At 58.5% G+C, this 25,782-nt stretch overlaps 1 protein-coding gene across 9 annotated transcripts; it reads right to left on the bottom strand.

Moving 5' to 3' along the window:
* Positions 1-558: 558 nt before the first annotated feature.
* ALS2CL (ALS2 C-terminal like) lies at positions 559-25,772 on the bottom strand. Of its 9 annotated transcripts, XM_033413279.2 has the most exons (28): positions 24,488-25,772; positions 22,890-22,998; positions 18,724-18,849; positions 17,771-17,969; positions 17,374-17,439; positions 16,760-16,925; positions 16,120-16,251; positions 15,296-15,415; positions 13,796-13,854; positions 13,586-13,652; positions 12,946-13,142; positions 11,792-11,857; positions 11,261-11,359; positions 11,009-11,170; positions 10,160-10,271; positions 8,958-9,035; positions 7,982-8,112; positions 6,610-6,783; positions 6,358-6,454; positions 6,035-6,192; positions 5,378-5,446; positions 4,283-4,456; positions 3,012-3,054; positions 2,384-2,413; positions 2,123-2,184; positions 1,866-2,015; positions 1,480-1,576; positions 559-1,061 (listed from the first exon to the last, which is right to left on the bottom strand). In XM_033413279.2, the coding sequence occupies exons 2-28, from the start codon at positions 22,915-22,917 to the stop codon at positions 1,002-1,004; spliced, it is 2,922 nt and encodes a 973-aa protein (XP_033269170.1). In that variant the 5' UTR covers positions 22,918-22,998; positions 24,488-25,772; the 3' UTR covers positions 559-1,001. The 9 variants fall into 9 exon arrangements, with proteins under 9 accessions (XP_033269170.1, XP_033269165.1, XP_033269171.2 ...); XM_033413274.2 differs by lacking the exons at positions 2,384-2,413; positions 24,488-25,772 and adding an exon at positions 23,307-23,407 and having other exon boundaries at positions 17,771-17,991; XM_033413280.2 differs by lacking the exons at positions 22,890-22,998; positions 24,488-25,772 and adding an exon at positions 22,715-22,720.
* Positions 25,773-25,782: the final 10 nt, after the last annotated feature.

The raw sequence follows: 25,782 nt of genomic DNA, 5'->3' as shown, positions 1-25,782 counted from the left end.
AAGGAACTCCCAATGCCTCCCTCCCCAACTCCTGTTGGGGTCCTGAGCCAGAGGTGCTTATCGGTCAGGGCATAGGCCAACCTCGTGCCTCCGTTGTCCCTCCTGCACGCAGGCCCACAGAGGTCATAGGTGTGTAATTCCCTTGGCACCTGCTGGCAGTGAGGCAAGCAAGGTGTTTCCTCCCCTGCCCCCAGCCTGCTCCAGCATGGCCATGATATGCGGACTGTTCAGAGACCCCCAAGCCCACGCTCTCAATTGCATACCCAGCAAGGGGAAGGGCCTTGCCAGAGGCCATCCAGCAGGTCAGGGCGGAGGTGGAGCTGTTCCTGCCTTGCAGCCCTGAGAGGCCAGCTCTGCCCTGGGGCAGTCGGGAAGAAGGCAGGTCCACAGGAGACAACTCATGGGAAAAAAGCCCAATAAATGGAGCTGTCACTAGCAGCTTGGCGCCTCTGACCAGGAGAGGAGAAATGGAATGACACCACCCGAGACATAAGAACTTCAGTTACAGCCCAACAGACCAAAGTCAGACTTACGGAAGGACGCCAGACGTCAGCAAGATGGATGGAAGGCCCTTTACAGACCATGTAGTCCACCATTTTACAGATGGCAACACTGAGGCCCAGAGAGGCTCAATAACTTGGAGGCAAGGATGAGGCAAGGAGAGGCCAGGAGCTCCTTGCCCCCAGTCCATGAGCTGCTGCTGGTCAAGAAGGTCATCCAAGGCTGGCCTAGAGAGTGGCAGGGGGAGGGGAAACCACCAGCTCTGGGGCCACACCCATCACCCTCACCCTCCTCCCAGTCAGGACAGCAGCAGCATCTCCCTGCGAGAAATTAAACGCTCATCTCCCCCAAGAGCCACCTCCAGGGCTCATCCTGCCTTCTGTCCTGTGGGCCACAAGGGCCAGAGTGGGCCACGCTCACTCCACGGGAATTCCACGGCGGCCCCTCTCAGCTCTGCAGTTTGTCCAGGAGAAGCTGAGCTACCACGGCTCCCTGGAGTTCTAGCGGCTGGGCAAGCGATGCAGCCTCATGTCCTCCTTCTGGATGTGCTCGTAACAGGACTGGCGGGAGAGAGGTGAGGCTGAAGCCAGCTGGCCTGCCCGCTTCAGCCACATGCACAGGCTCTAGGGCCTGACACTGGGGTGCACCCACCTCCCGGGCCTGGACCACTGTGTCTCCAACTCAGCCCTCAGCCACAGTCTGCAAGGAAATGGCTCCTTCCCTCTCCTATTGTGCTCAGGGATGCAGCCTGGAACACACTCAGCCCTGGGGATCCGAGGGCCGGGATGCACTGTGCCCACCTCCCCCCACCCAGCCCCTTTTAACAAGGGCAAGAGCAGTGGCTCTGTGAGGACCCTTCCCATGGAGACACACAGAAGCTGTGAATTTGAGCTCATCCCCGTGATGGTGTCTGGGGTGAAAGGGGTCTGCCCCAGTGGCCAGGGCATTTCTGCCTGGCCCACCGCCTCTGTCCCTCACCTCCAGGGCCGTGAGCAAGAAGTCATACAGGCCTCCTGTGTGGATAGGGGCCATCATATCACGGATCAGGTGGATCTCGGCTCCCAGGTGCTGGATTCTGGAGAACCACCGCCACCACAACGAGAGGGAAGAGGGGACCTATCAGGGACAGGCATCCAGCAGCCGGGAAGGAGCTCTGGCCTGGGTGGCTGGACACCTGGTCCCTGCTCTGAGTTTGGCACCCACAGGACCCTGGGTGGGCCTCTCTGGGCCTCAGCTTCCCCATGTGTACCAAGAAAGGCTGTGTCCATAAACCCCCATGTTCAAAGACTTTGGAGTATGTCTTGGTTGGGGGTGGGCAGGGTGGGAAGGGAACCTCCTGCAGCCCACCCCCAGCTGGGGCTCACTGGGCACGCGACACCACGTAGATGAGCAGCGGCAGCAGGTCGTCCATGGGCAGCTTGTGCTCCTGGCCGAGCATCCGCGACACAGTGGCCTCAATTTCCCCGTATGTCCTCTCCAGCACCTCCAGCTTCTCCCGGGGGTCCACCGTGGTGCTGCAGCAGGGTAGCCGGCTCCAGATCAAGGCCCTCAGGTTCAGTCCCAACCAGGGGCCCCAACACTCCTGCCACCCACACCCACCCTCCCTGGGGTGTGGACTCACATCATCTTCTGCAGACATTCCGTGGCTGACAGGAAGCACTTGTCTCTGACTAGGGAGTATCTCTGCGTGGTTGGGGGAGTGGGTTAGATGAGGCCGCAGCCCCCCAGCTCCGTCACCTCCTCTTTCCCAGGGTCAGGGCTGGCCCCCGAGCCCCTCACCACCCACCCCCTTCCCCATCACTGGCTTCAGGACAGCTCTGCCCAGAGGGTTGAGTGACCCAGGGAAGGTCACAGATCCACTGTAAGCCTCAGTCTACTCAACTGTAAAGTGGGGTAAATGCTCTCCAGGAGGCTGGGAGGATCAAAATGGAAAAAGAAGATAAGAATCGTAACAGCCAATGGTCACTGGGTGCCGCCCAGTTCTATGTCAATGGTTCTTGAGCCCCAGGGCTTGTTGAAACACAAATTCCAAGTTCACTCCCTGAGTTTCTGACTCAGTAGGTCTGGGATGGGTTCAAGAATCTGCTTTTCTAACAGGCTCCCAGACGACGCGGATGCTGCCGATCCAGCAAACACACTGAGAACCAACGCCCCTCGTGTTCTGGCCCATATCACCCGACAACAACCACAGGAGGTAGTGCTAGTACGCATCAGGGACTACTTCCACAGATGGGAAAACTGAGGCACGGAGATCAAGCATCTCACCCAAGGTCGTACAGCCAGTACAAGGGTGGAACCTAAGCTTGAACCTGGTCACTGTGGCTGTACACTCATCCACATGGGAAATCAGAACAGTGCAGAAAGCCTGCCATATCCTCCCTCACCCGCCTATGCAGCTTCTGACCAGTGACCATGAGGCAGAGAGCTGCTCGGAAGCCTGGGCAAACCTGGGGGCCCAGCTCAGGCTCAGACCTCCCTCTCCTGGGCAGGTAATGGGCCCACACTCTCACCTGATTGGTCGTCAGCGTGAGGTCCTTGAGGGGCCACAGGTGCCTGAAATTAAAGCAAGGTGGGAAGCTCTGCCAGCACCAGGGTGCGGGGTCTGAGGTCAGAGGGCAAATTCCCTGCACCTCCATGTCCCCCAGGAGGGCTGAGCAGGGGAGAGGGGCAGGGGATGCACAATGGCATCTGGGAACGCTTGTGTGAAGCCCAGGCAAGAGGAGGGCAGGAGGGATTCCCTGAGAGGGCAGCCCTCCATGCAGCCCCAAAACACGAGTGGGACTGGAACACAATGAGGAGACAGAGGGGCAGTGCTGCAGGCCAGGGGACCCTCCTGGGCAAAGTCCTGGGGGTCAGGCCAGAGAGCTCAGTGGTAGAGACTGCTCCAGGGGCTCAGTGAGCTGGCCCAGGCTGGCGAGAAGTAGGGATGCCACGCAAGGCAAGTAGAGCCAATGGAGCAGGGAGGCCAGCATGGAGGAGGCGGCACTGAGGCAGCAGGAGGGGTGGGGAGGAGGGACTCTTGCAAAGCCATGGACAACCAGGTCTCTGGGCTGGTGCCTGGTCAGATACAGGAAACATTCACCACATCGGAAGGGGAAACAAGGTTTTTCGGCAGGAAGGGGAATGGGAAGCGCCATCACCTTGAGACAAAGGAAACCAGGTGTGGGAGGAGAGAGTGCGTTCATGCCCTCAACACTGGTAGTATCAATGGATCAAAGGGGCATGAAGGAGAAAGAACATTTTGATGACTGAGGGCGGAAGGGAGGCTCTGACCTACTTCCGGAACAGTCCTCAGTTTCCCCTTGAGGATCTCCCCTCTCCCACTCTCAGTCCAAGAGCTGGGAGCAGGCGACCTTGCCCCAGCCCCAGTGGTAGATATTGAGGCCAGCCTGGCCAATCTGGGCCACAGCCAGCATTCAGGGGCACATTCAAGACCCCAGCCAAGCCAGGGAGGAACTTCAGAGGCTCTGCTGGAGCTGCTGGGAAGGAGACACCAGCTCCCTGTGGGGCCTGAGCTGGGAGAATATAAACCTCGAGTGGCTGGTACCATATTTGTCACCATACGGGGGAGCCAGAGAGCCCAACAGAGAATGAGAGAAGTTGCTTCCTTTATCATGCAACTGGACACCCAGATCCAGCCACACCTGAATCTAGCCACACCTTAGAACTTCATGGGTACACGAGCCAATTAACCTCCCCGCTTTTTTGCTGAAGACAATTTGGGTTTGTACCCTCTGCTACACAAGAACTCTGGCAATCGTGGCATGGTAGGGAGGCTTACTTCTGTACATCCAGGAACTCAAGCAGCTTGGTGTCGGGGAAGAGGCTAAGGTTGGCAATGCCCTGGCTGTAGAGGCTGTCCTCCCTCTCATGAAGAAGCAGGTAGAGAGTGAAGAGCTCCGAGTAGAAGCTGGGCAGGACAAGGGGTAGCATCAATCTGTGCACCTGCAGGTCCCTGAGTGAGAGCCACCAGGACAGGTCAGGGTCAGCAGGGTGGGCGTGGGGATCTACTTGGGCTGCCCCTCAAAGAGTCCACAGAACTCCTTGTCCCACCACAGTGTTCCTGCCTCCAGCCTCCTCCATCCCGGAGAAAACCCTTCCCAGCCTGTTCTCAGTCATTTCACAACCAATTGTCATCTGTGACTACCTCACACTCTCACTTGACTTTGAGAACCAATATGGCAGCTGAGGCAGCATTTTGATCCCCATTTAATTGAAAGCAAAACCAGGGCCTTGATAGATGAGTGACCTGCAGCAAAGCTCTCAGCAGCCGTTCCAAGCTAGTCCAGTTCTGCCTCCTAGTTTTCTGTGCTTCCTAGGACTCAGGGGGAAGTTCTCCCTAATGTCTAACCCCATTTCCCATGCCTCCTGCAATGCAGTAACAGAAGGACCTCTCTGATCAGGATCTCTGGGCCTGGAATCTGAAGGCAAATTGTAAGGTTTGGTCTCGGGGGACTGGGGAGACAGATTTAATGACCCACTTAATTCCTGCTCTGTGTGACCTCAGGCTCAGCCCCTGCCAGGCCTCAGTTTCCACATCTGTGCACAGGGAGAAGGAGGTGCCTGAGGCAGTGCTCACCCTCCATACACCCAAGAGATGAGGGTGGGATAACATGTTTAGAACAAAGATGTATTTGATGCACTGTGGCAGTGCCCCTCCCCAGGTTGCTCAAGGAAGAGAGGTCATGGATCATTCTGATTCTTGAATGGTCAATGAGCAATATTTGGTCAATAGCATGAACCCCTAACATTTCCCAAGAAATACCCTTTTCCCCCGAAGGAGGGCCCAGAAGCAAAGGTATAAGGACTCCCAGGGCCCGAGCCTGGCTGCTTGCACCAGGGCAGAGAACCCCACAGACCTAATGGGGGCAGTCACCTTGTCTCTGCATCTTGATCTTCCTCTGGGACCTGGCCCTTGCACTGTAAGGCAACCTGCAGCAGACCCCTGCAAACCAAAGGGAGGGGCAGCGTGGCTGCCATCTCCCACAGGATGGGAGTCACCAAAGGCCAGGCAGGTGGGCTCCACCCCCAGAACCATGGAGCCTGAGGACTGCAGAGCCCAGTGGCCCAAACCCCAGCAGTGAGGAGGTTGGGAGCACGGGATGTCTGCCTGAGTGTCCTGGAACCCTACCACAGCACTAACTGCAGCATCTAAGGTTTCAGTTTATAGCGTTTGACGAGGTCACAGCTCAGCCGGGACAGGACGGGAGATGGTGTCTGAGCCCAGGTCAGGCTCCGTTTGCAGTGGGGTTAGAGTTCTCCTGGGGTCAGGGCTAGCCCGGGGCCTGGCTGGGGCTTGGACTCTGGCTGCAGTCAGGCCTTGCTATCACCTCCCCACCCTCTAACCCCTATGCTCACCAGCTGCATATTAACCAACCCACCCTCTGTTTCTTTCTCAATCCAGACCCAAGGCAAAGGCACCCTTCCTACCCAGGGCACCTGGCAGAGCTGATGCTTGGAAAGGGCAGAGCTTCCCCCACACCCCCCCCGTGGTCACAGTGCAGTGCTTGTCCCCATGTACCACCAAGCTCACCTGTAGGCGGCCCAGAGTTCCTGGGCGTGCTGCTTCACCTCCTCCTGCGCCAGCCCCTGCAGGTGCTTGTTGGCCCCAATGCCTGAGTATGTGGCCTGGAAGGTCAGCATCAGAGTCCGGAGAAGCTTTCCCAGGGGATGCAGAGAGTTGCTCAGGGCCTGGGCAGGTGCAAAGGCAACAAAGAGATACTCAGCACCGTGGGCTGGAGCACAGCATGCCCACGCAGGACCCCACTTCTTCAATGGGAGCACCGAGGCACTCTCAGCAAGGGCCCACAGGCAGGCCTGTCCCCTCTGGTCAGCACCCTCCCCTGGAGCCCTTACCTTCCTGAGGCACTGCTGCAGGGCCTCGGGCGCCCGGTGCTGCAGCAGCTCCTCCAGGATGTCCTCCATTCTGCCTCCGTGGTCCTCGGGGTGGGTCCTGGGGCACCACACACACACACGTCTCTCACCCACGCCCAGGCCTGCCCTCTCTGGGAAGCCTTCCTCCCCTGGCCCACTCAGAGCCCCACTGACCCCAACACTGAGCTCTGGATGCCCTATGGGTACACACGCCCACGCATGCCTGGGCCTCACCTCTCGCAGCACAGGTACTCCTGGGACTTGCGCAGCTCCCTTGAGCTCTGCACGTGGAAGCCCAGCAGGGCCTCCTGCAGGTCTCCAGGGCAGCCGGCTTGAACAAAGTCCTGGAAGGGGCCATAGACGCCCTGCCAGCGGCTCTCCACGGGGAAGACGCCCAGGCCCAGCTGCCTGCGATGGAGGCAGTGGGGGACATGGATAGGGATGGAGCCATGCTGGGCAGGACCCTGATCAGCCCTTGGAGAGGTGGGGATATCCAGCCTGGCCCAGAGTCAGGGCCCAGGTGGGGTGGGTGGAGTGGGGGATGCAGAGCGGCCTGACCTCCAAGGCTCCAGGAGGAGAAACGGGAGGCAGAGAAGGGTCAGAGAGAATCTACTCCACGGTAGAGAAAAGAGACAGGGGCACACAGAGCACTGGAAAAGAAACAGAAAGATCTGGAGAGCTGAAGGCCAAGTCCAGAGAGTGGGGTCTTGGCCTAAGAGAGACCAGGGCCCAAATCCCAGGATGCCCCCGCCACGGGACCCCGCTCTCCCTCCTACCACACCTGGGTCCTTCCTGAGCTTGATCCTGTCTCAGCCAATAGGCTTAGGGGTCTGGCCGTGTGTGTGTCTGGTGCAGTGTCTAATGGAGCACTGCTCTCCCATGTCACGCTCATAGATTTTCCTACACCTGCACCCGACCCGGGCTCACACCCCTAGGGTTTGCCATCCACTTCTAGCTCCTGCTGTCAGGGAAAAGAAACACGCAGGGACAATGTGTCAAGTAAACAACATGTGAAATGCTGGTTGGCACCATTAGAACCACCACCCTCACCTCAACAGACATAGTAAGAGTCACCACTTGAACAACGGTTTTCCAAGGAAGAACTCTGTCCCCATAGGGAAGAAGTCCATCCTCTTCTCAAATACCCCAGGATAGGGACAGTGATTCCACTTAGTAAGTTTCCTTCTTTACCCTGGCTGCCAGGGAACTCAGAGCCAGGCTAATGCTTGACTATAAGGCCTATCTGCACCTCCCTTTCTTGTAAGCTCAACTCACACTTTAATTTTCTATCTTATTCTTGTTTGTTTTGTTTCATAAACTGTCTTGTACCCTTCCTAGAATAAAAGCAGGGTCTAAGCAAAGCCTACACATAGTATTTTTCTCCAGTTTTGTGGCATGTGGAGTTACCGTCACATAGCCCTTAATTCCAAGAGTCTCTGACAAGGGCTATGTGACCTGAGCTCTCTGAACTCTCCAAAGAGCTAAGAGGAGGTACAGAAAAGCCGTTCTAATGAGACCTGAGTCTTTAGGGTAGAAACATAGACACACACAGACACACCCCCCAGAAAGGCTTCAGAATACACAGGCCAGACGGTCAGTCTCTCACCTCTTGCGGGTGCTGCCTGGATCTGGAGGGAGAGCAGCTGTGTCCAGCACACCCTGGGTATGCAGTCCTCTCCCTGCCCCACTGCCAAAAGAGCCCTCCAGGGTGAAGCCATTAGGGAAGGTGACCTTGCCCTGGAAGCCGGGAGACAGATGCAGGGATGTCTGTCCATCTGTCTGTCCAGCTGCCCTTCCATCCCATCATGACAGGCCTCATGCCTGTCCATCCCGGGTCACAGAGGCTAGAAACTGATGGATGGCCTTCCCACCATCCATTCAATCTGCCCCACCCCAAGGGGCTCATAATCCTCCACCCCTGCAGGAGCCCCTGCCTGTGCCCACCACCAAGGGCTCATCTCTGAGGCAGGAAACGGCGAAGGAGACAGAGAAGGGACTCACAGGTCAGAGTGGGGAGGACCACCACTGGGTCCAGAAGTAGGCAGAGGCCTCGGGAGGACATGAGGCATTACCGGCCTTGAGGAGGGGCAATTCCTTGCTGCATGCGACTGTTCCATTCACAGCATTCCTAGTCTCCATCCACTAGATGCCATAGTACCCCCCAAGTAGCCCCCACATTTCCAAAGGCCCCAGCAGGGATACAGCAGGGATACCTTCTGCGAGGTCAGCTCAGGCAGAAACATACTGAAGGACAATGCCTCCAGGGGCACCTGCCCAAGGCACTGATGGTGGTGGTGGAGGGGGTGGATCCCTATCTTGGGGGCCAGGAGGGGACACAGCCAGACCACCAGCACCCTCTGCACCCAAGGCAAGCCTACCTATCCCCTCTTGACTCACACCCGATCAAATCACACCTCCGCAGCAGGGAATCGTCACTGTATCCACCCCCTAGATGTAGTGGAGATGGGAGAGGCCCTCCCTTACCTGCTCCACCTACCCTCAGCCCTAAATCCAAGCAGGGGGATTACAGGCCCCAGCCAAGGTCTCAGCAGGGAGTGGAGTAAGGTCTCTGTGGCTCTCACCTTCCCCACGAAGGTCAGGTCCCTGGCGAAGGTGCCCTCATACAAGGAGTCATCTTCAGAGAGAAGGATCCCTGGGCCCTAGGGAAGGAAGCGGGGAGGGTAGGAGCAGTGGGTTAGGAAGGGCCAGAAGACTGGCGGTGGGGAGGGGAGGTGGGCAGTGACCCATGGGCAGAAGGGTCCTGAGTCCTGCCATACCTCCCAGGACTGTGCCTAGGTGGGATGCCAGCCCCTGGCCTTCTGAGCACTGAGCACAAGGCCCATGGACCTCGACCCTGGGTTACCTTGACCGACACCCTGGGACCTGGCTCCTCCCCTCCAGCAGCCTCTCTCAAGAAGCCTCCTGGGGGACCCTTCCTTCCCACCTACAGCTCAGGAAGTACTGGGCTTTTCCTGAACCATCCCCACTTCCCTGTCACTGACCCCGGGGACCGTGGAGCTGATCAGGCTCCTGTGCTGCACTGGCTGCCAGGAAGCTCAGAACCAAATGGGATACAATTCGTGTTCTACTTATTTCTGAATCTATCTTATGTGCCTATTCTTACCTTTTCTTCCTCCTTCAATCCTTTCCAGGACGAAGTATAGATAAACAAACAAGCCACAATATCAGTGACAGCATCAGGCCAGAGCCGCACTATGTGCCAAGCACCTGGCAGGGTGTGGGTGAGGCAGAAGGTGAGGGCTATGCCCGGGCACGGGAGACCTGCACGTGAGCCTCAGTTCTGACACTCAACGGAATGCGACAGTGGGCGGGTTCTCTGACCTCTCTGAGCCTCACGTTTGTCACTTTTACACCAGGGACAATAACATGACCCCAGGGCTACTGGGAGGATCCCATGAGATCATGTTGGGAGGCTTAGCCCAGAGCTAGACACCCAGTTAGGGGTCTATAAACATGGGTAGTAGAGGCTGCTGGCATCCTCATTACTATGCACTTCATTGTTGCTATTTTAGTGAGTCGTTACGATAAGTAGTTCACCTGAGCTGCTAATGGGAAAACTGAGGCTGGGAGGGGCAGGGACTTGGCCAAGGCCAGGGTAGGTAGGTGGCAGAACTGGATTCCTGCCCAGGTTCTGGCTCCCTCCAGCACGTCGGAACCCCGCTTCCTGCCCCATCCACCCCTGACCAGTCTCAGTTCAGCTTTGGAGCCCCCAGAGCAGGGAAAGGGTAGCTCAGGACACACGTGGGTCAGTCACTGCACTCACCACCATCTTGTCTGCCTGGAAGGTCCCCTGGTAGCAGACACCCGCCTGAGTGACCACGACCCCTGGGCCATGGCGCTGGTCAGCCTGCCACATGCCAATATAGCGCTCACCCCTGGGGGAGGAGAGAGTAGGGCCAGAGTTGGATCAGAATTGTTCCCATGCACCTTCTGTGTGTTCTGCTGACATGGGACCGGGGTGGGGGCAGGGGTCAGATAAGGAGCAATGACATGGCCTGAATCCACTCAAGTCAGACATAGGGCAGGTGAGGTGAGGACCCACAGGAGGAATGAGGGTGGAGGAGGAAGGGAGCCTGCCTGGGGGAAGGCATCCTGGCAGGCTTCCCGGGAGAGGTGGCAGGAAGGACAGATGGAGTAAGTAAGGGTGCCATTTAACATATGCAAAGCCATTGAGGCAGGAGTGTACGATAGATACGTGGGGGCGTTCAGTGGTCTAAAAGGCTAGGGGGTACACAGGTGGCATGGCAGGCATGAGGTCAGAGGAGCAGGCAAGGCCTCAAATGTCAGGCCAAGGACACTGGGCTCTGTCTCAGCCCAGAGAGCCTAGAAGGGCTGTGATCCTTTGATAGGACCAGATCAGGGGGCCAGAAACTCCTCTCTGAAAGCGCAGGGAGGGGCCAGAGTTGGGGGGGCTCCTGCAGTCAAGGTCGGGGTCCCTCATCCTGAGCCTCAGCAACAACCGAGGGAATGGAAAGAAAGTGAGGGGCTTCAGAGAGACTCTGGGGGACAGACAGAATGGACCCAGTGACGACAGGGAACCCGGGCCCTGAGGCATTTGGCCTGTGAAGCCCCTCTGCCCCTCAATCCTGGTGCGGGGCCGCAGAGCACTCGCCTGTCGCCGTCGTCCTGGACGCCATAGCCACTCCTCTGGCCCCTCTCCCAGTGGCCCGTGTACCTGCAGGGCTGAGGGGTCTGCGGGGTGCTCTCAAGGACCCCAAATCCATGCCGCAGGCCTTCCTGAAAGTAGCCCTTGTACACCTCGCTGGTGCTGTACCTGCGGAGGGTCACCAATGGCTGGCCCTGCCTCCCAGAGGACGAGCCTGTCCCACGAGCCTGTCCTACCATCAGGCCAAGGGTCACTTACTCACAGATGCCATAGCCGCACATGCTGCCTTCCTGCCAGTGGCACTTGTAACAGTCAAACTTATCCTCGGAGGCCTGGGGCACCAGGCGGATGCCAAAGCTGTCAGTGTGGGTGGGCAGGGAGGGAAGTCAGCACTGGGGCCACAGCCCCGGCCCAAGACACCTGTCACACCCCCTCCATGCCCAGGAGCGTCCCTGCTCTTCCAAGGGGCCTTCTCAGACGATGGGGAGAATCTGAGAGGTGCTGAGCCCCATCTTGTTCCCAAGGGCCCCTCAGGACACCCCATCTCCACCCCAACCCCCATGCACTCTGGGAGGGCCTTCTGGCCCTGGACCACTCCCTCCATGACCTGCCCCCCTCCTCAGGCCTAGTTTCCCCTTTAGGACAATGAGTGGAGCTGGACCACACGGCCTCCAAGTTTCTGCTTGAGGTTTGGGAATGTAGGATGGGGCCCGGCTGGTGACAGTGGAGAGGGGTGGAAACCACTCCCTGCCTGCCCACCACACAGTCCTGTGTCAGCCCCAGCCTTACCCGTGCTCCAGGCCCTGGCAGAAATCCCCCACGTGATTCCGCCCGTCTGGCCACTTCAGGGTTCCCCTGTAACACAGTCGAGGTCCACGGGCATCAGGTCCATGGGCATCAGACCCACCAGACCTTCAACACACACAAGACCCCCAGCCAACCTCCGCCGCAGACTCTCTCCGAGGCCTCGATCCCCCTTGGACTGGACTCTCTGCCCCAACTCGGTCTTCTTCTCCGAGCTTTATGACCCCACATGGGCTCTCAGCCCTTCTCTACTCCTGGCACAATGGTCCCAGCAGCCTCACAGAGTGTGCTCCACACCCAGCAGGGAGAGCTCTGGAAGCATCCAGGTTGCCTTTTTCCCTTGACCAACAGGAAGCTCAGAGCTAACCTTCAAGCTCAAGCCAAGTGCTAGTCAGTGGGGTTTCTACCATCCTTGTCTCCTCTTCTGATACAGCATTGCTTTTTCTGTGTTTTTGTTCATAAGCTTCCTCAAGCCCTTTCTGGAAACAGGCAGGGTATCAGAAACGAGTGGAATGCTTGCATGCGTAACCTTGGCGAGTCCTTTCTGCTTTCTGGGCCTTGGTTTCGCCAGCTGTAGCACAAGTTGGGGCCATGTTCTTCAAAAGCCTATCTGCCTGTGGGGTCGTGTCGACCTGCAACTGAGGCCAGGTTCACCCTAGAACCTGCCCTGAGGCCTGGGGAAAGTCATGCCAGTCTCTGGGCCTCAGCTTCTGCACCTGTCACCTAAAGGGGGTGATAACACTCCCCCAGAGCATTCTTGTAAGGACTGATGAAGACAGAATGTCTGCAAAACATTTCTACCACCACCAGACAGTGCTATGTAGACATGAGAGTTTTCTTCCACCCGCCTGAGAACAGAATGGTGACCGTGGGCCCTGCAGGTCAGCTTCCTGATGTCTGCCCCACGCTCGGTAGCCTCACTGCCATCAAGACTGTATCTGGCACAAACCTACAGTGGGCCAGGTCCTGTCCAAGAGGACTTAAGAGAGACTGTGGGGGACAAACAGATTTCACCACAGGGGGGTAACAGCCTTTGGTTCATGCCCCGAGGCAATTAGGTCCATATGGGTCCTGTCTGCCCCTCAGACTCCCAGGAGGATCCCTGCCTTGCTTGGTCCAGAGCCTCCTCGGTCACTCACTTGCCATGGGGCCTGCCACCGTACCACTCGCCCTCATAGGTGGCCTGGCTGAAGCGGCCCTCCGCACGGAAGGTGTATGCTCCACAGCGGCAGGTGGGGGGTTCAGAAGGCTCCAGGCCCGCCCCCAGCACCGGGAAGTCCTTCTTCCCACGCAAGGTCTGGCACACAGCCTGGGTGACCTTCCACTGCCAGGCCACCTGCGGGGGGACAGGGAAACACAGGACAGGCCACTGTTGCTGGAGGCAGCCCCTCTAGGAAGCCTCCTGGGGCAGCATCAGGTATCACCCTACCCACACCCACTCTTATCACTTGCAGGGACCTCCAACGGCTCCCGTGCTGCTCCCTGGGGCCTCACTCAGACCTGAATACTTGTTTGCAGCTTTGGGCCTGCCCAGAGAGGCCAAACAGAACCTTCGAACAGGCCCCAACCCTGGCTTCACAGAGAAAAACACGTGTTCTCTTCGGCATTCTGATGCCTGAGCCCAGGCTGACCCCTGACTCACTCTGACCGTGACTCCAGAGGCTTGACATTCCCAACGAGCCTCCACGGTTGTATACCTGTGCCCTCCCCTCACCCTCCTGTCGCCTTCCCTCACTCCCCTGACCCCACTCCCCGGACTCACAGTCCGCCCACACTCACCCGGCCCTGTGGGTCCTTGGAGCACAAGGAGAACTCTTCCTCAGGCGTGAGGAGGTGAAACATGCACCTAGACAGATGGAGCCAATGAGTGGGCTCCGGCTCTGTCCAGGAGGGTGCCGAGGGAGGGCCCAAGTCAGAGCCCTGGGGCGGGCAGGTTACACGGGGTAGAGGGAGGGAAGGCCTGGGATGTCACTGGATGGGGGTGCTCACCCGTCCTGCCCAGGTTCCACCCACACCAGCTTCAGATCAAAGGTGTGGACACTGTGGCCCTGGAAGAAAAGGGGGCACAGGTGGGCAAGATGCTCACCTATTCTCTGGTCTGGCCTTGCTCCCAAGCAGCAGCTAGCTGGCACACCGCTGGGTGTCCCCAGCATGCTCAGTGCGGCACGCCCAGCACTGAGTCCCACACCACCCCTGCCGGCTCCCCATCTCCAGGGCAGGTCCTCCACCTCCCTTCCCACCCGAGGGCCTGGCCAGAAACCCAGGACAAGCCTCCCGCACCCCCGACATTCTGCTCCATCAGGGCCCCCAGAGTGGTCTTCTGGAAATGCAGCATGGATCTTGTTAGCCCCTGCTGGAAACCTCTCTAAGGTCCCTACGGCTGAGCCTGACCCCTGAGACCACACAGACCACTCCCCTCCACTGCCTGGGCCTCCTCCAGTTTGCCACAAATTCTCCTCAGCCTGAACCTTTGCATGTGCTCTTCCGTCTACTTGGAATGTCAGCCCTGATCTGAGAGATAGACCAAACCTCCCTTCCTCTGGAAGATTTTGCGGAGTGACCTTTCGCCTGGCAACAGACACAGGTGGAAGCGGCACCAGGCCCAGGCCTGAAGGCGAGGAGAAGTGTGCCAGACACGGGCCAGGACAAGAGAAGGTCCAGCACAGACAACAGGACGTGCCAAGGTCCAGAGGTGGGAAAGGGCTCAGCACCTTTTAGTGACAGTATCTCGTCAGCATACCTGGAGCACAGAGGGTGAAATCGGGAGTGGAGGGAAACTCAAACTGAATCAAAACCCCAAAACCAGGCTTCAGGAGACACAGGTTTGGATGGGCAAGTAGCATCCCTTCTAGGCCTCAGCCTCCCTACCTGCAGGGGAGCTCCAGGCTGACTCTAGGGGGATACAGAAGACAGTGCTCTGGCTATCACAGGGGCAATATAAGTTCGGGGGGAACTAGGCACAGCCAAGGTTATGGGCCACATAACAAATCCCAAACCCGAGTACTGGCTCCCTCCTGACTTCTGTAATGCCGAGAGCCCGGGCACTGCTGCTACATGGAACTCCTCTCTAGAAGCCTTGCATGTGCCCTGAATGGTTCACGCAGCCCTCCTCAGCCACTATGGGCCACTTATGACCGTTGTCTGAGGTTCCTCTCCTGTTGGAGGAAGACAACTAGGAGTTGTCTGCCATCTGCTGAAGCACAAACTGACAAGTGTCCCACTTTACAGGTAAGGAAACTGAGGGGAAGACATTTAACAGGGATACGAGCTGTGGAGAGTTGAGACTGGAAGAGCCCTGCTCCATAGCCCACACTCCTTCAGGGATGGCTCCACCTGCTGCCCCCACCCTAGCACTCTGCCTTTCTGCCCCCATCACCTCCCCAGGCCCAAGTTCTCGCTCCCAGCCACATGTCTCTTTCCTACTCCTTTTTTCAACCAGCCCTCAGACCCCCACTGTGACCCCACGACCTCTGGCCAGCCCCACCCTACCTGTAGCAGGACAAGGGCATCATCAAAGAGCAGCACACGCTCTGCCCTCAGCGGGGTGACCGTCACAGGTATGTCCTGGCTGTCTTGCAAGAGTCGGTGAGCGGGGGTACAGAGCACATCCTGGTGAGGCGAGGAGGGAGGTGCAAGGCTCAGGGACCTCTGTCCTGGATGCTGCTGGCCACTCCACGGCCCGCCTCTGCCCCAGGCACCTCCCCGAACACTCTGAGCATCTCCTGGAGGCTCCCAGGTCAGCGATGGGCACTGGGGCTCCAAGGTGGGGGGGTTCACTCCTGGCTATACCCAGAAGGACAGCACAACTTCTCTTGAAGCCTTACTTTGTCCTCCTCCAACCCATCTCAGGCCACGGCCCCAGTCAAGCCCTCATCAACTTTCACCCAGGGTTCTACAATCCCTGCCTCTCTCTGGCAATTCCTGTCCCCTTCACTTGTCCTCCTAATTCTCTGCTGCACTGGGCCCCAAGCCTGTCACGCCCTATCAGAGCACAGGGGACGTTCCCTCCTGCAAGGGCAATACGGGCAGTGACTCGGGGGTGCAATCATTCAGTGACATCCCAGGAGAGAGGGTCGATTCTGCTGACCACTCTTCCCCAGAGCCAGAAGCTCACATCCAGCCCAGGAGGTGCTCAGCAAATGGGTGAGGATGGCTGGACAGGGGAACGTCACAGACACCTGCTTTAGCCACTGCCCCCCGACCCAGGTGGGGAAGCTGAGGCATGGAGCAGGCAGCAGGCAGCTCAAGCTACCCAACGGGCCCCTGCCGGATGGCAACCCCTTCCCTCCCTGCCCCTCAGGCCTCGAACTCACCCGCAGCCGGCTGCTCAGAGTGTGCCAGAGGGCCTGCGTGGCCATGGCCTGGTCCAGCTCCTGCCTCATGAAGGACTGCAAGTTCCCAAAGACGGTGGCTGCATGCACCAACAGCTCCCGGGTGGGGTGACTCTGTAGGGGGACAGAGCAGCCGGGGTGGGGTATTAACAGAATCCTCTCCCACCCTGTGATGACTGCCCCAGCCCTGGCCTGGCCCCAGCCGGTCAGGAGGTCTGGGTCTAAGTCTAAGTTTTCCCTTTTCTCGCTGCCGGCCCCTCCTCTGGCAGTAGGAGGATGCTTCCAGGGGATTTAGGACCATTCGATGACTCCCCCAGCTGGGGCTGGGCCATGTGTCCTCACATCCAGTACATGATTCTACATCTGTTCTCTGGGTCTCTGCTGGCTCCACCAGGGCAGGGCCATGTACCTCAGATACCCCAGGGCAAGGACATATCCCTTCAACCCCCCCAGAACAAGACCATGTCCCCAAGGCATGGCCAGGTCCTTCTCAAACCAGGGTTCCTGAGTAGGCAGGTTCCCTGAGCCAGAGGCCCGTTTCTCCCATCCCTCAGCTTCCCCACGGTAGACAGGCCTGATAACCAGCAATTACCCCCCACTCCCCATCACCCCTGCTACCTACCTCCCCGACAGTGTCCCTGAGGCTCAGCAGGAGGAGCACGCACTGCTGCACATGATGGGTGAGTGGCTGGCGGAGAGCCTGGACCAGCGCTGTGCCCACCGAGCCCTCTGAGCTCATGCCCGACAGGAACTGCCGCAGCGCCTTCCGCTGGCCCTGCCAGTACTCGCTGAGTGGAGGGAGGGCCGCACACCCCTTCATTCTCCCCTCCTCTGTTCCCACACCTGCCACCATTGCCCCCTTGCCCTGGCTAATCTCTCAGATCCCAGGACAGTCCCAGACCCCAAACCTCTCTCCCATCAGAAAAACAGTGGCTGAGTGACCCTCTTGGAGATTTGGTAGCAGCATCTCAGAGATGAAAGCCCACCCTGAGTAGCAATTAGGAATGCTTCCCCGCCCCAGGGTCACTCCCGTTAGCTGGTATATGGATTCTGCTCACAGCCTCACTAGGCTTCCCTCCCTCTCTTCAGTGTGGGGCAGCATGCAATTGCTAGAGCCAGGATTGCTCAGGATGAGTCCCGGGCCGTGACACTCACTGCTCTGGGGACGTGGCTTCCCCAAGCCCTCCCTCCCAGACACCCCCAACTCAGAGGCCCACTGCAGCATTCCATGCTCACCTCCTCCTCTTTACTGCCTTCTGAAAGGCCTGCACTGCCACACAGCTTGTGTAGGACTCGATGTACCTGTAGGTAGCACAGGGGACACCCAGCAAGCCCAACGCTCAGCTCCAGACCCAAGCCCCTGCCCTTCTGGTGTCCCCAGATCCTACCCACTGAGTGGCTGCAGCCCTGAGGGCCTGGCTCTGGGCACTGGTGACCTTGAGTCTTAACTGACCCAACTAGACAATTCTAACTCAAAGTCTCTTTTCCCTGGGAGGCCACCAGGCTCAGATCGGGGGTGCCTGAGCCTGCCACCAGGCTAACACCCAAACCCAGGGCTGAACCCAAACCTTTGCCAAAGCCCTGACCCACGTGAGTCCCAGTGCCGGCCCCAGCCCCGCCTCGGCTATCTTACTCCAGGTGGACTTGCAAGACACGGTCAGCGCTGTGCAGCAGCAGCAGGGATTCCAGACTGATGGAGTCCGGGTGGCGCAGCCTCTCCTGCAGTGAGTGCAGGCTTTCCTCCGTCACCTCCCACAGCTGCTGGGAGCTCCTGTGCAGCTGCTGCAGGAGCTGTAGGCACTCTCTGCCCCAGGGATCTGAGGGCTCTGGAGCTGGGGCAGGAGCACAAGCACACTGTGAGGAGAACAGGGCCGCTCCACCTTCCAGGGAGCACGCAGGGGCCCTGGGTGGTCACCGGAGGGGCAGCAGCACCCCTAGCCCTGGAGCTGCAGCTAGGGTCTCACATCCCTGGGGTCCTTGGGACAGAACTGGAAGCCCATGTGCCCCCTTGAGCTCAGCAAGGGATGGGCAGGCTACAGCAGTGGATTCAACAGGGGCACGTGTCCACCTCCTCACTAAACAGGGACAGCACTGATGACCTAGGGCCACCAAGTACAAGAATCCCCCCTGAGCTTCAGAGCTTCCTCAGGTCCAGAATGTGAAGTCCATAGGGTCCTGTAGTCTCCTGCCATTCACAGATGCACCAACAGAGCCCCCAAGAGGAAGGCACCTGCCCAAGGTCATTTTGTAAACCGGGCATCCTGCCTTCCAGTCATGCCCTGGGTGAAAGCAAGATGAGAATTCAGGCAGAGAATCCAGGCCTGTGCCCTGGGAGGGATGGAACATCGTCTCCGTTCACAGAAGGTCTGGGCTAGAACGGGGTTCACAGCCTGGTTCCCTGGGGTCCCTTTGAGAAGGAAGCAGCCAGCAACTGGGGGTGAGGGCCCTGGATCCATCCGAAGACACCCACACCAAATGTCACCGCTCCCATTTGCAGCTGAGAAAGCTGTAGCTCAGAAGGTCCAACAAGGGAGGACTCCTGTCCCTAGGACGGTTCCTGCATCCCCCACCCTCCCCTCAACTCACCGGCCTCCAGAAGGGGCTGGAGGACAAAGCTGTTGATGCGTGCGAGTGTGGCTGAGAAGACCTCCTCCAGCCGCAGCAGGGCTGCCTCCTGAGGGCTGCACATGGCCAGGGTGCCAGACTCAGGGCCTGAGAACCAAGCAAAATTAGAGCAAATAGCAGCCATGGGAGCAGGGTGCCCTCTCAGGCTATATGCCCAAAAGGCCCATGACCACCCTACCTCAGAACTGAGCAAGGAGCCCATGTCACCCCAAAGGGGAGTTTCTGAATTGGCCAGTGACCCCTGCTCATGCTCCACTTGGGCCCAGCTGAGGGGAGCCTGAAGGAGTGGGAAAGAGGACTCAGAACTGCCAAGGGAAGCATCTATTTTTTACCCAAAAGGCAGACGCTCCTTAAGCCCTCTGGCCTGCTCATTCCTCTGCTCAAACACCCACCATGGCTCCCAAGGGCTCAGAGTAACATCTAGTAGTGCTCCGACCTAGTCCTCTCTCCACTGACTCTCTGGAAACACGGACATACTCTCGGAGGAGCACAGCCTTTATCTCAAGGCCATGGCTCAGGACTCCCTGTCACCCAACAGGGCTATGTAGGAGGGGTCTGGGAGAAGTGGGAAATATCCTGCTGGAGCCATGAAGGATGGGCAAGAAATAAAGAGGCAGAGAGGAGGACAAGGCATGCAGGTAGGGGAACCATGAGCAAAGGCTCATGGGCATGAAGGCCCAGGCTCTGCAGGTGGCCCACCAAGAGCTCCCTAAGTGGCTAATAGAGGAGCCATGGAGGGCCTCAGAGTGGGGGAGTGATGGGATTCAAAGTCAGACTTGGGGACATGGACTTGGTGACAGTTTCAGAGGAGATGATTCCAAGCCATGAGAGGGTAAGGTGAGTGTGGGCAGGAGCCAGACACTTCATGCCCCCCTGCAAGCTGCAGGACGGGTTCTACTCCAGAGGTGGGGGCCATGGGGGTGGGCAGGTCTTTGGACCTCCTTCCCTGGAGAGCGGGACCCTCCAAGAAAGCAGGATCACCTGAGAACGCAGCCTCCTGACTGGAGGGAGGGGGAGCAAGGGGCCTGGGTTCGAACCCATCCCCATAGCCAGGCTGCATCCTCCAATCAGACACAGCCCTCTCCTACCAGACCTGGCAAAGGAGGTCATCTGCCCAGATTACGTGACTGTACGTCTCAGGGTTGAGAATTAGAGAGTCTTTTAACCCCAGACCCTCAGACTCGGCCTCTCTCCGACTCTGACACTTTGAGGCTCTGAGTTGGTTGACCTCGGTGGGGCTGTAGACATAATATGAGAAGATACAGACAGACCTAAAGGATCAAATGAGAAGGGGTCTCATCCCTCCCCACCCAACCCCAAAGACACCAAAGGGCATTCCAGGCTCCTGACAGAGCCTACAATTCCCAGAGAATTGGCTCTGGGGCAGAGTGAGATGAGTGCCTCAGAACTCTGGCCAAGGGCCCAGGCCCAGGACATTCCTGCCCCACCTTTCCTGCTGTTGTTGCTTCAGGAGGGCGAGGCCTTGGGAGGGAGAAGCAGGAAGGAGAAATGGCTGGACACCCAACTGCAGGCTTCTCTTTCTGCTGGCCCCCTGCAGCAGCCCCAGCCCCCTGTGGAGGACTGGGGGAGGGTTGCTCCAAGTCAGCTCAGAATACCAGGACAACACAGCCAAGGAGTCAGGGGTACAGCAAGTGCGGCCTGGGCCCATCTGACCCTCACCCATATCTCCAGAAACTGGTGGAATGGAAAGACCCTTTGGGAAGTGGCCTTTCCACCCTCAGCTGGCAGTCTGTCGGGGTCTGAGCTGAGAGGTGAGGACACCAGCTAAAGGTGGAGGGGAGAGGGTGCAGCCAGGATGGGAGGTACAGACTAGGAACCAGATCAGGGTGAGCTAGGGACCTGCAGCAGATAACTCACTGTTGGGAGGCCTTGCACATCAGATCCCCGACACTTACCTGGGGCCCACCCCAACCAATGCCACACCCAGGGCACTCCTCACCCCCTTAGGCTTCCTCCCCTTGCCCCCATGGGGCTGGCAGAAGCTCCCCTACCCTGGACCCATGGCTCACACCTCAGTAGCTCCCACAGGACCCCCTTCTGACCTCTGCCCAGCTATTCGGCCCTGGCCATGCCCCAGCTTATCCAGAGCCCTGCTCTTCTCTGGGCTTCAATCACCTCCTCTGTGAAATGAAGGTCTGACTAAATCACAGCTTTTCAAACTATCTTAGTCCTCCCTAGAAAGCATAAACCGGTGGAGGGGAGCTCCTCTGGGTATGGGGACCTGCTCTTCAGTCTCCCTTATCTCTCAGTGCAGCCTGGGGCCCCTGACGATGAGTCTTACCGACACAAACTGGCAACACTGGCAACACAGACTGGCCAGGTCTGTGGCCCCAAAAGGATCTCTAACCCTAGGAAACCGAGTCACACTGCCCAGAGGAAAGGCCAGAGGTTAAACATGGCTGGTGAGACGGCGGGTGGGGAGAAGACTGCAGTTGAGGCTAGACATCTGGTCTGGTTGGTCCCGAGAGCCTCTGCTCCCAGGCTAGGGAGTTCTGGGGCTTCATCCCGCAGGCAGTGAGGAGAGTGTGAGGGCAGGGGCCAGGCCAGGCGTGAGTGTGCCTGAGTGTGTACACTGGCGAGGGAAGAGGAAGAGGTGCTGAACCTAACACCACAGGGACCCGGCAGGAGTCTCCCCTTTCAAACCCCAGTCCCACCTCCAACCCACTCCTCTCTGGTTAAGGGCATGGCTTCCTCACGCTCTCACTCCATCCAGCTCTAAGGTTCCTTAGTAGTAGACTGCACATGATGTACATATGGGGAAACTGAGGCCCAGAAAGGAATGGGAGGGCCCAGAAACACTAACTGTAGAGCGTGTACAGGGCTCAGACCCAGGCCTCTGGCTCCCAGTCCCACCAAGCTCACCTGAAAGGCTGCCACAGCAAGTACCTAGGCTTCCCAGGCAGGCTTCATGTTCACCATGGGGCGGGGTGAGGACAGACTGGCTAGTCTTGGCGTGTCCAGGTGAGTCAGCTGCCAGTCCCCGTGGCAATCTAACCAGCCGCCAGACCTGCTGTCTCTCTCACGCGCTCTCTCTCTCGTGCTCTCTCTCTTTCTCTCTCTTGCATTCTAGGCCTCTGTCCACGCTGGGTCCCTCTCTCCCTTGCCTCCTCCAAGGCCTGGCCCCTCAGGCCCCTGGGCCACACCCTGTCATGGTACTCACTCTGTTATTTCCTGGTCTGGACAGGCAAGGAAGTGCTGCTTGCTGTGGAGGCTTTTTCCTGGGCTGCCTTGGAACCCCTTTGATCATCCAGCAAACTCAGTGGGAGGCAGAGGAGGGAGGGGCTGCCCAAGGGAGGGGGCGCTGAACTGTCACAGCTGACGGGTCCCAGCCTCCACCTGGGCCTCTCCCCCCACCCTACCCCGGCACCCTTCCTCTGCCCTTCCGTGGCTCCAGGCTTCTTGTCCTAGACCCCACCCCCCACTTCCCAATCTCTCTGGCCGCTTTTTTCACAGCTTTCCTTCCTCTTCCTAAGTAGTCACTGGAATTTCCCAAACATGGGATCCACTTCCCACCACCAGGCATTTGCCCATGCCTTCTCACTGCAAGCAATACTAGCCGGCGTCACCTCCTCCTGGCAGTCTCTCAGGCTGGCTGAGGCCCCGCGGGGTCACCCCACAGCCCAGGCCAAGCCCCTGGGCACTGCCCACGTGTTTGTCTGCCCTCATGTCAAGCACGGGCCCAGGGAGGCTGTCCCGTGGTGACAGGGTGACCAAGGGGCAGGGAGGACGAAGCTGAACCCCGCTGGGAGGGAGGGACCTTCGGACAAACTCGGACGGCCCGGGTGTGAGTGCTGCCAGGGACCGAGGAGTCGTGGAGGGGCGGCGCGCGGCGGCCCGAGGGGGCGCGGAGACTAAAGTCCCACCTGGAGCGAGGAGGGGCGGGGAGCAGAAGGGCTCTACCCCAGACGTGAGACCTCCAGCCCTCCCTTACCTGTGCGGCGCGCGCGGGGTCCCATGCCGGGAAAGCCGCCGCGGTAGCTCTCTCGCGGACGCCCGCCCCACGTCGGCCCCGCCCCTGCAGGCCCCACCCCGAAGGCCACTCCACCCCCACCCCCCGTCCCCGCCTCGCCTCCGGGTACCGCTCCGAGTCAAGGGCGGGGGCCTGCCTGGAAGTAGGCGGGGCTTGGCGTCCATCTGCCCCGTGCACTAGGGCTCTCCTGAAGTCTCAGTCTGCTGTGTTCCGGGGTCTGAAGTCTCCTGGGACACAGTGGGGGGCTGGGAGAAGGAGGAGAGGAGGTGGGAGCTTGACCCTCGCTCCCCCCAACACACACACGCACACGCTCTTGCTCACGCCCAGGAGAGCCTGGGTGTGTCTAGGAAGCAGTCTTGGTTTTCTCGTCCCGGCGGGGTCTTTTCCAATCCCTCTCCCCTCCCCTCCCTTCCGCCCTCATTCTGACTCTCTGCGGGCCTAGGTGCAGCCCGGTGACCTGCCTCCGCCCGCACCAGTCACAGGGGCCGGCACAAGAGGAGCACCAGGTGGGTTCATGAAACCTGTGGCCGAGAGTAGGGTAAACCGAGGCTACCCGCGGTGGGCAGGGTGTCCGTGGCCAGCGGCCACTCCTGAGTGACCTTGGGGAAGTCCCCTGCCCGCCCTCCAGAGTCTCAACATGGCCCAGTAGAGCGTGAAGCCAGCGGTTGTCTGCGCGCCAGGGCCTGCGACCTTGGCAAAGGTGGCGGGGAAGCCTTGTTCCAGCGGACCTCCCGGCAGGGGAAGGGCCCACGGTTCAAGCCTGTAACAAAGGAGTCTGCTGCCTGCCTCCGGTTCTCCATTCACTTACTGAGGCACGCGGATTCCAGGGAATGACCCACGTCACTGCCCCTTTCACGGCTGACAACACTGAGGCCGAGAGGCCCCATCCAGAGACAGGCAGTGGAAATGCAGAAAGGATGGCCCACCAATGCTCTACTCAAGTCTGAGCTGGTGGGAGGCATGCCCCGTCCTGCCAGGCTGAAGAGAGATCCCCCGTGGAGTACATGGCGGGTTGCAAGCATTCCTTCACAGATGAGCAGGGTCTTGGCGGGTTTGTGAGTGGCCTGGCACATTGCGGTGGGCAGACAAGAGGTCTCTGGGCCTTGGGAGGAAGGGCCAAGGGCTGAAGAGTGGCCATAGCCACAGGTGGAGAGAGCAAGGTGATCCAGGAGCATACGGTCCCACCACTTGGCAACAAACAGGGCAGGCAGGCCAGGCCCTGAGCAGGAGGGATCTAATCTTGTGCTGGGTGTCTCTGGGCCAGCCCTTCCCCCTCTCTGGGCCTCAGTTTCCTTATCTGTACCTGTAGCTGAGGGAAGGCAGTGCTGCCTGGGCTCAAGCAGGAAGAGAAGCGCCTTGTTGACTTCCTCCCCAGAGCCTAGATTTCCTGTTCAGCCACATCTAGGGGAATTGGAAGGCTGAGGGCTGGTCTTCCCTCACTCATTCCCCACTCACTGGGTAGTGTCACAGCCATTGCCAAGCCGTTTTACACCTGATAAATGGGGCAAGACCTGCCCAGCCTCTCTCCCAGCGTTGTTGGTAATTTGTAGTGCCCGGTAGTGCCCAAAAGACAGCCTCCACTTGGTCCACCTGCCCTTGACCCCCTGCAGTACAGCCCAGGGCCCTTACCCAACCCCACCACAGATGTGCACACACCCACCTGCACCTCTCCTACACCCCCTGCACACATACATGACTCCACAGTCACAGGAATATGGTTGTGTGTACACTTACCTGTATCACACGGACCCATCTGCTATTGAACCCACTGGCAGGGCCTCCATATTGCATAACTTGGGTGGCAGCTCTGTACACGTGCGTGTGTGCAGACTCACACTGCTCCATGGAGTGCGCACTGAGAGACCCAGGCATGCAGAGGCCAGTGCAGAGTGCATGTGTATTCCCACGTACTTGAGTGCCCTGGGACATAAACACATGCTGATGAACACACAGGTCTCACCCAGGCCCAGCTCAGCCCCAGAGCTATTCTGGGCCAGGCCCGAGGCCAACAAGGTCAGAGACTGCCAGCTCCCAACAGGCCCCAGCCACTGTGTCACAGGCCTAGGCCAGCCAGCCCCCAACCCCAGCCCAGGCTGAGTCCAAGATGCACTGGATCTCAGCCTGGCTCTGTGACTAGGGGGATCCTCGCTCCCTACCCCCTGCTTCCCCAGAGCTGAACCTTGAGCTCTGGGGTTTCAGGCTCCAGAAGAGAATGTCTACAGGATCCCCTGGCCCCTGCCAAATGACTCTGGCCACAGCTTCCAGCCCAGAGGCCCTGGAGGCTGGACTGGATCCCTACAGGAAACCCAAAGGAACTAAAAATAATACACAAGGGACAAACAGGATTCTGCAGGCCAGCGTTCATGCCACCATGCGTGGAGGGAACACTGTCTTCCAGGGAAGCCAGGCTGGAGAGCATGGGTGTCCAGAGCTCCACCACCCCAGACCTGATGGGCCCAACTGGGAGTGGGGTGCAGGAATATATGGGGACCCTCATAAGAAGTAGAAACAGTATTGGACAGTGAGCAGAGCTCTGGGTTAGGAGCTGAAAACTGAGTTTGAGGCCCCAGTTCCTGAGTGACCTTAGGTAGGACACAACCCCTCTCTGGGCCTCAATTCTTCACAAGTAAACAGGGGGAGGAATAAAAAGGTGGAAAAGGCTTTAGCTTTCAGGATGTCCCTCTCACTATGGTGTTTAACACTGGAAAACTGGAAACACGCAAATATTCGAGAATAAGGAACTGAATGAACCAAGTATAGTTGGGTTTCATACAATGTAATTTCACACTGCCTTTAACAACAGTGACAGCAATAATCATAACGACTTGCATTTACTGAAGGCTTGTAATGTGCAGGTGCCATGATACTGTAGTTATACCCATTTTACAGATGAGGGATTGAAGCTTGGAGAGGTTCAGTAGCCCACTAAGAGCTCACAGCTGTCAATATGACCATGACCCATAAGTCTCCATTTTCAGCTTTAATAACTTCAGAAGTTATAAAGTATAAAACTACAAATTTACAAGAAA

Source organism: Orcinus orca, chromosome 10 (genome assembly GCF_937001465.1).
Source record: "Orcinus orca chromosome 10, mOrcOrc1.1, whole genome shotgun sequence".
Taxonomy (NCBI): Eukaryota; Metazoa; Chordata; class Mammalia; order Artiodactyla; family Delphinidae; genus Orcinus; species Orcinus orca.
This window is presented reverse-complemented; position numbering and strand designations above follow the sequence as displayed.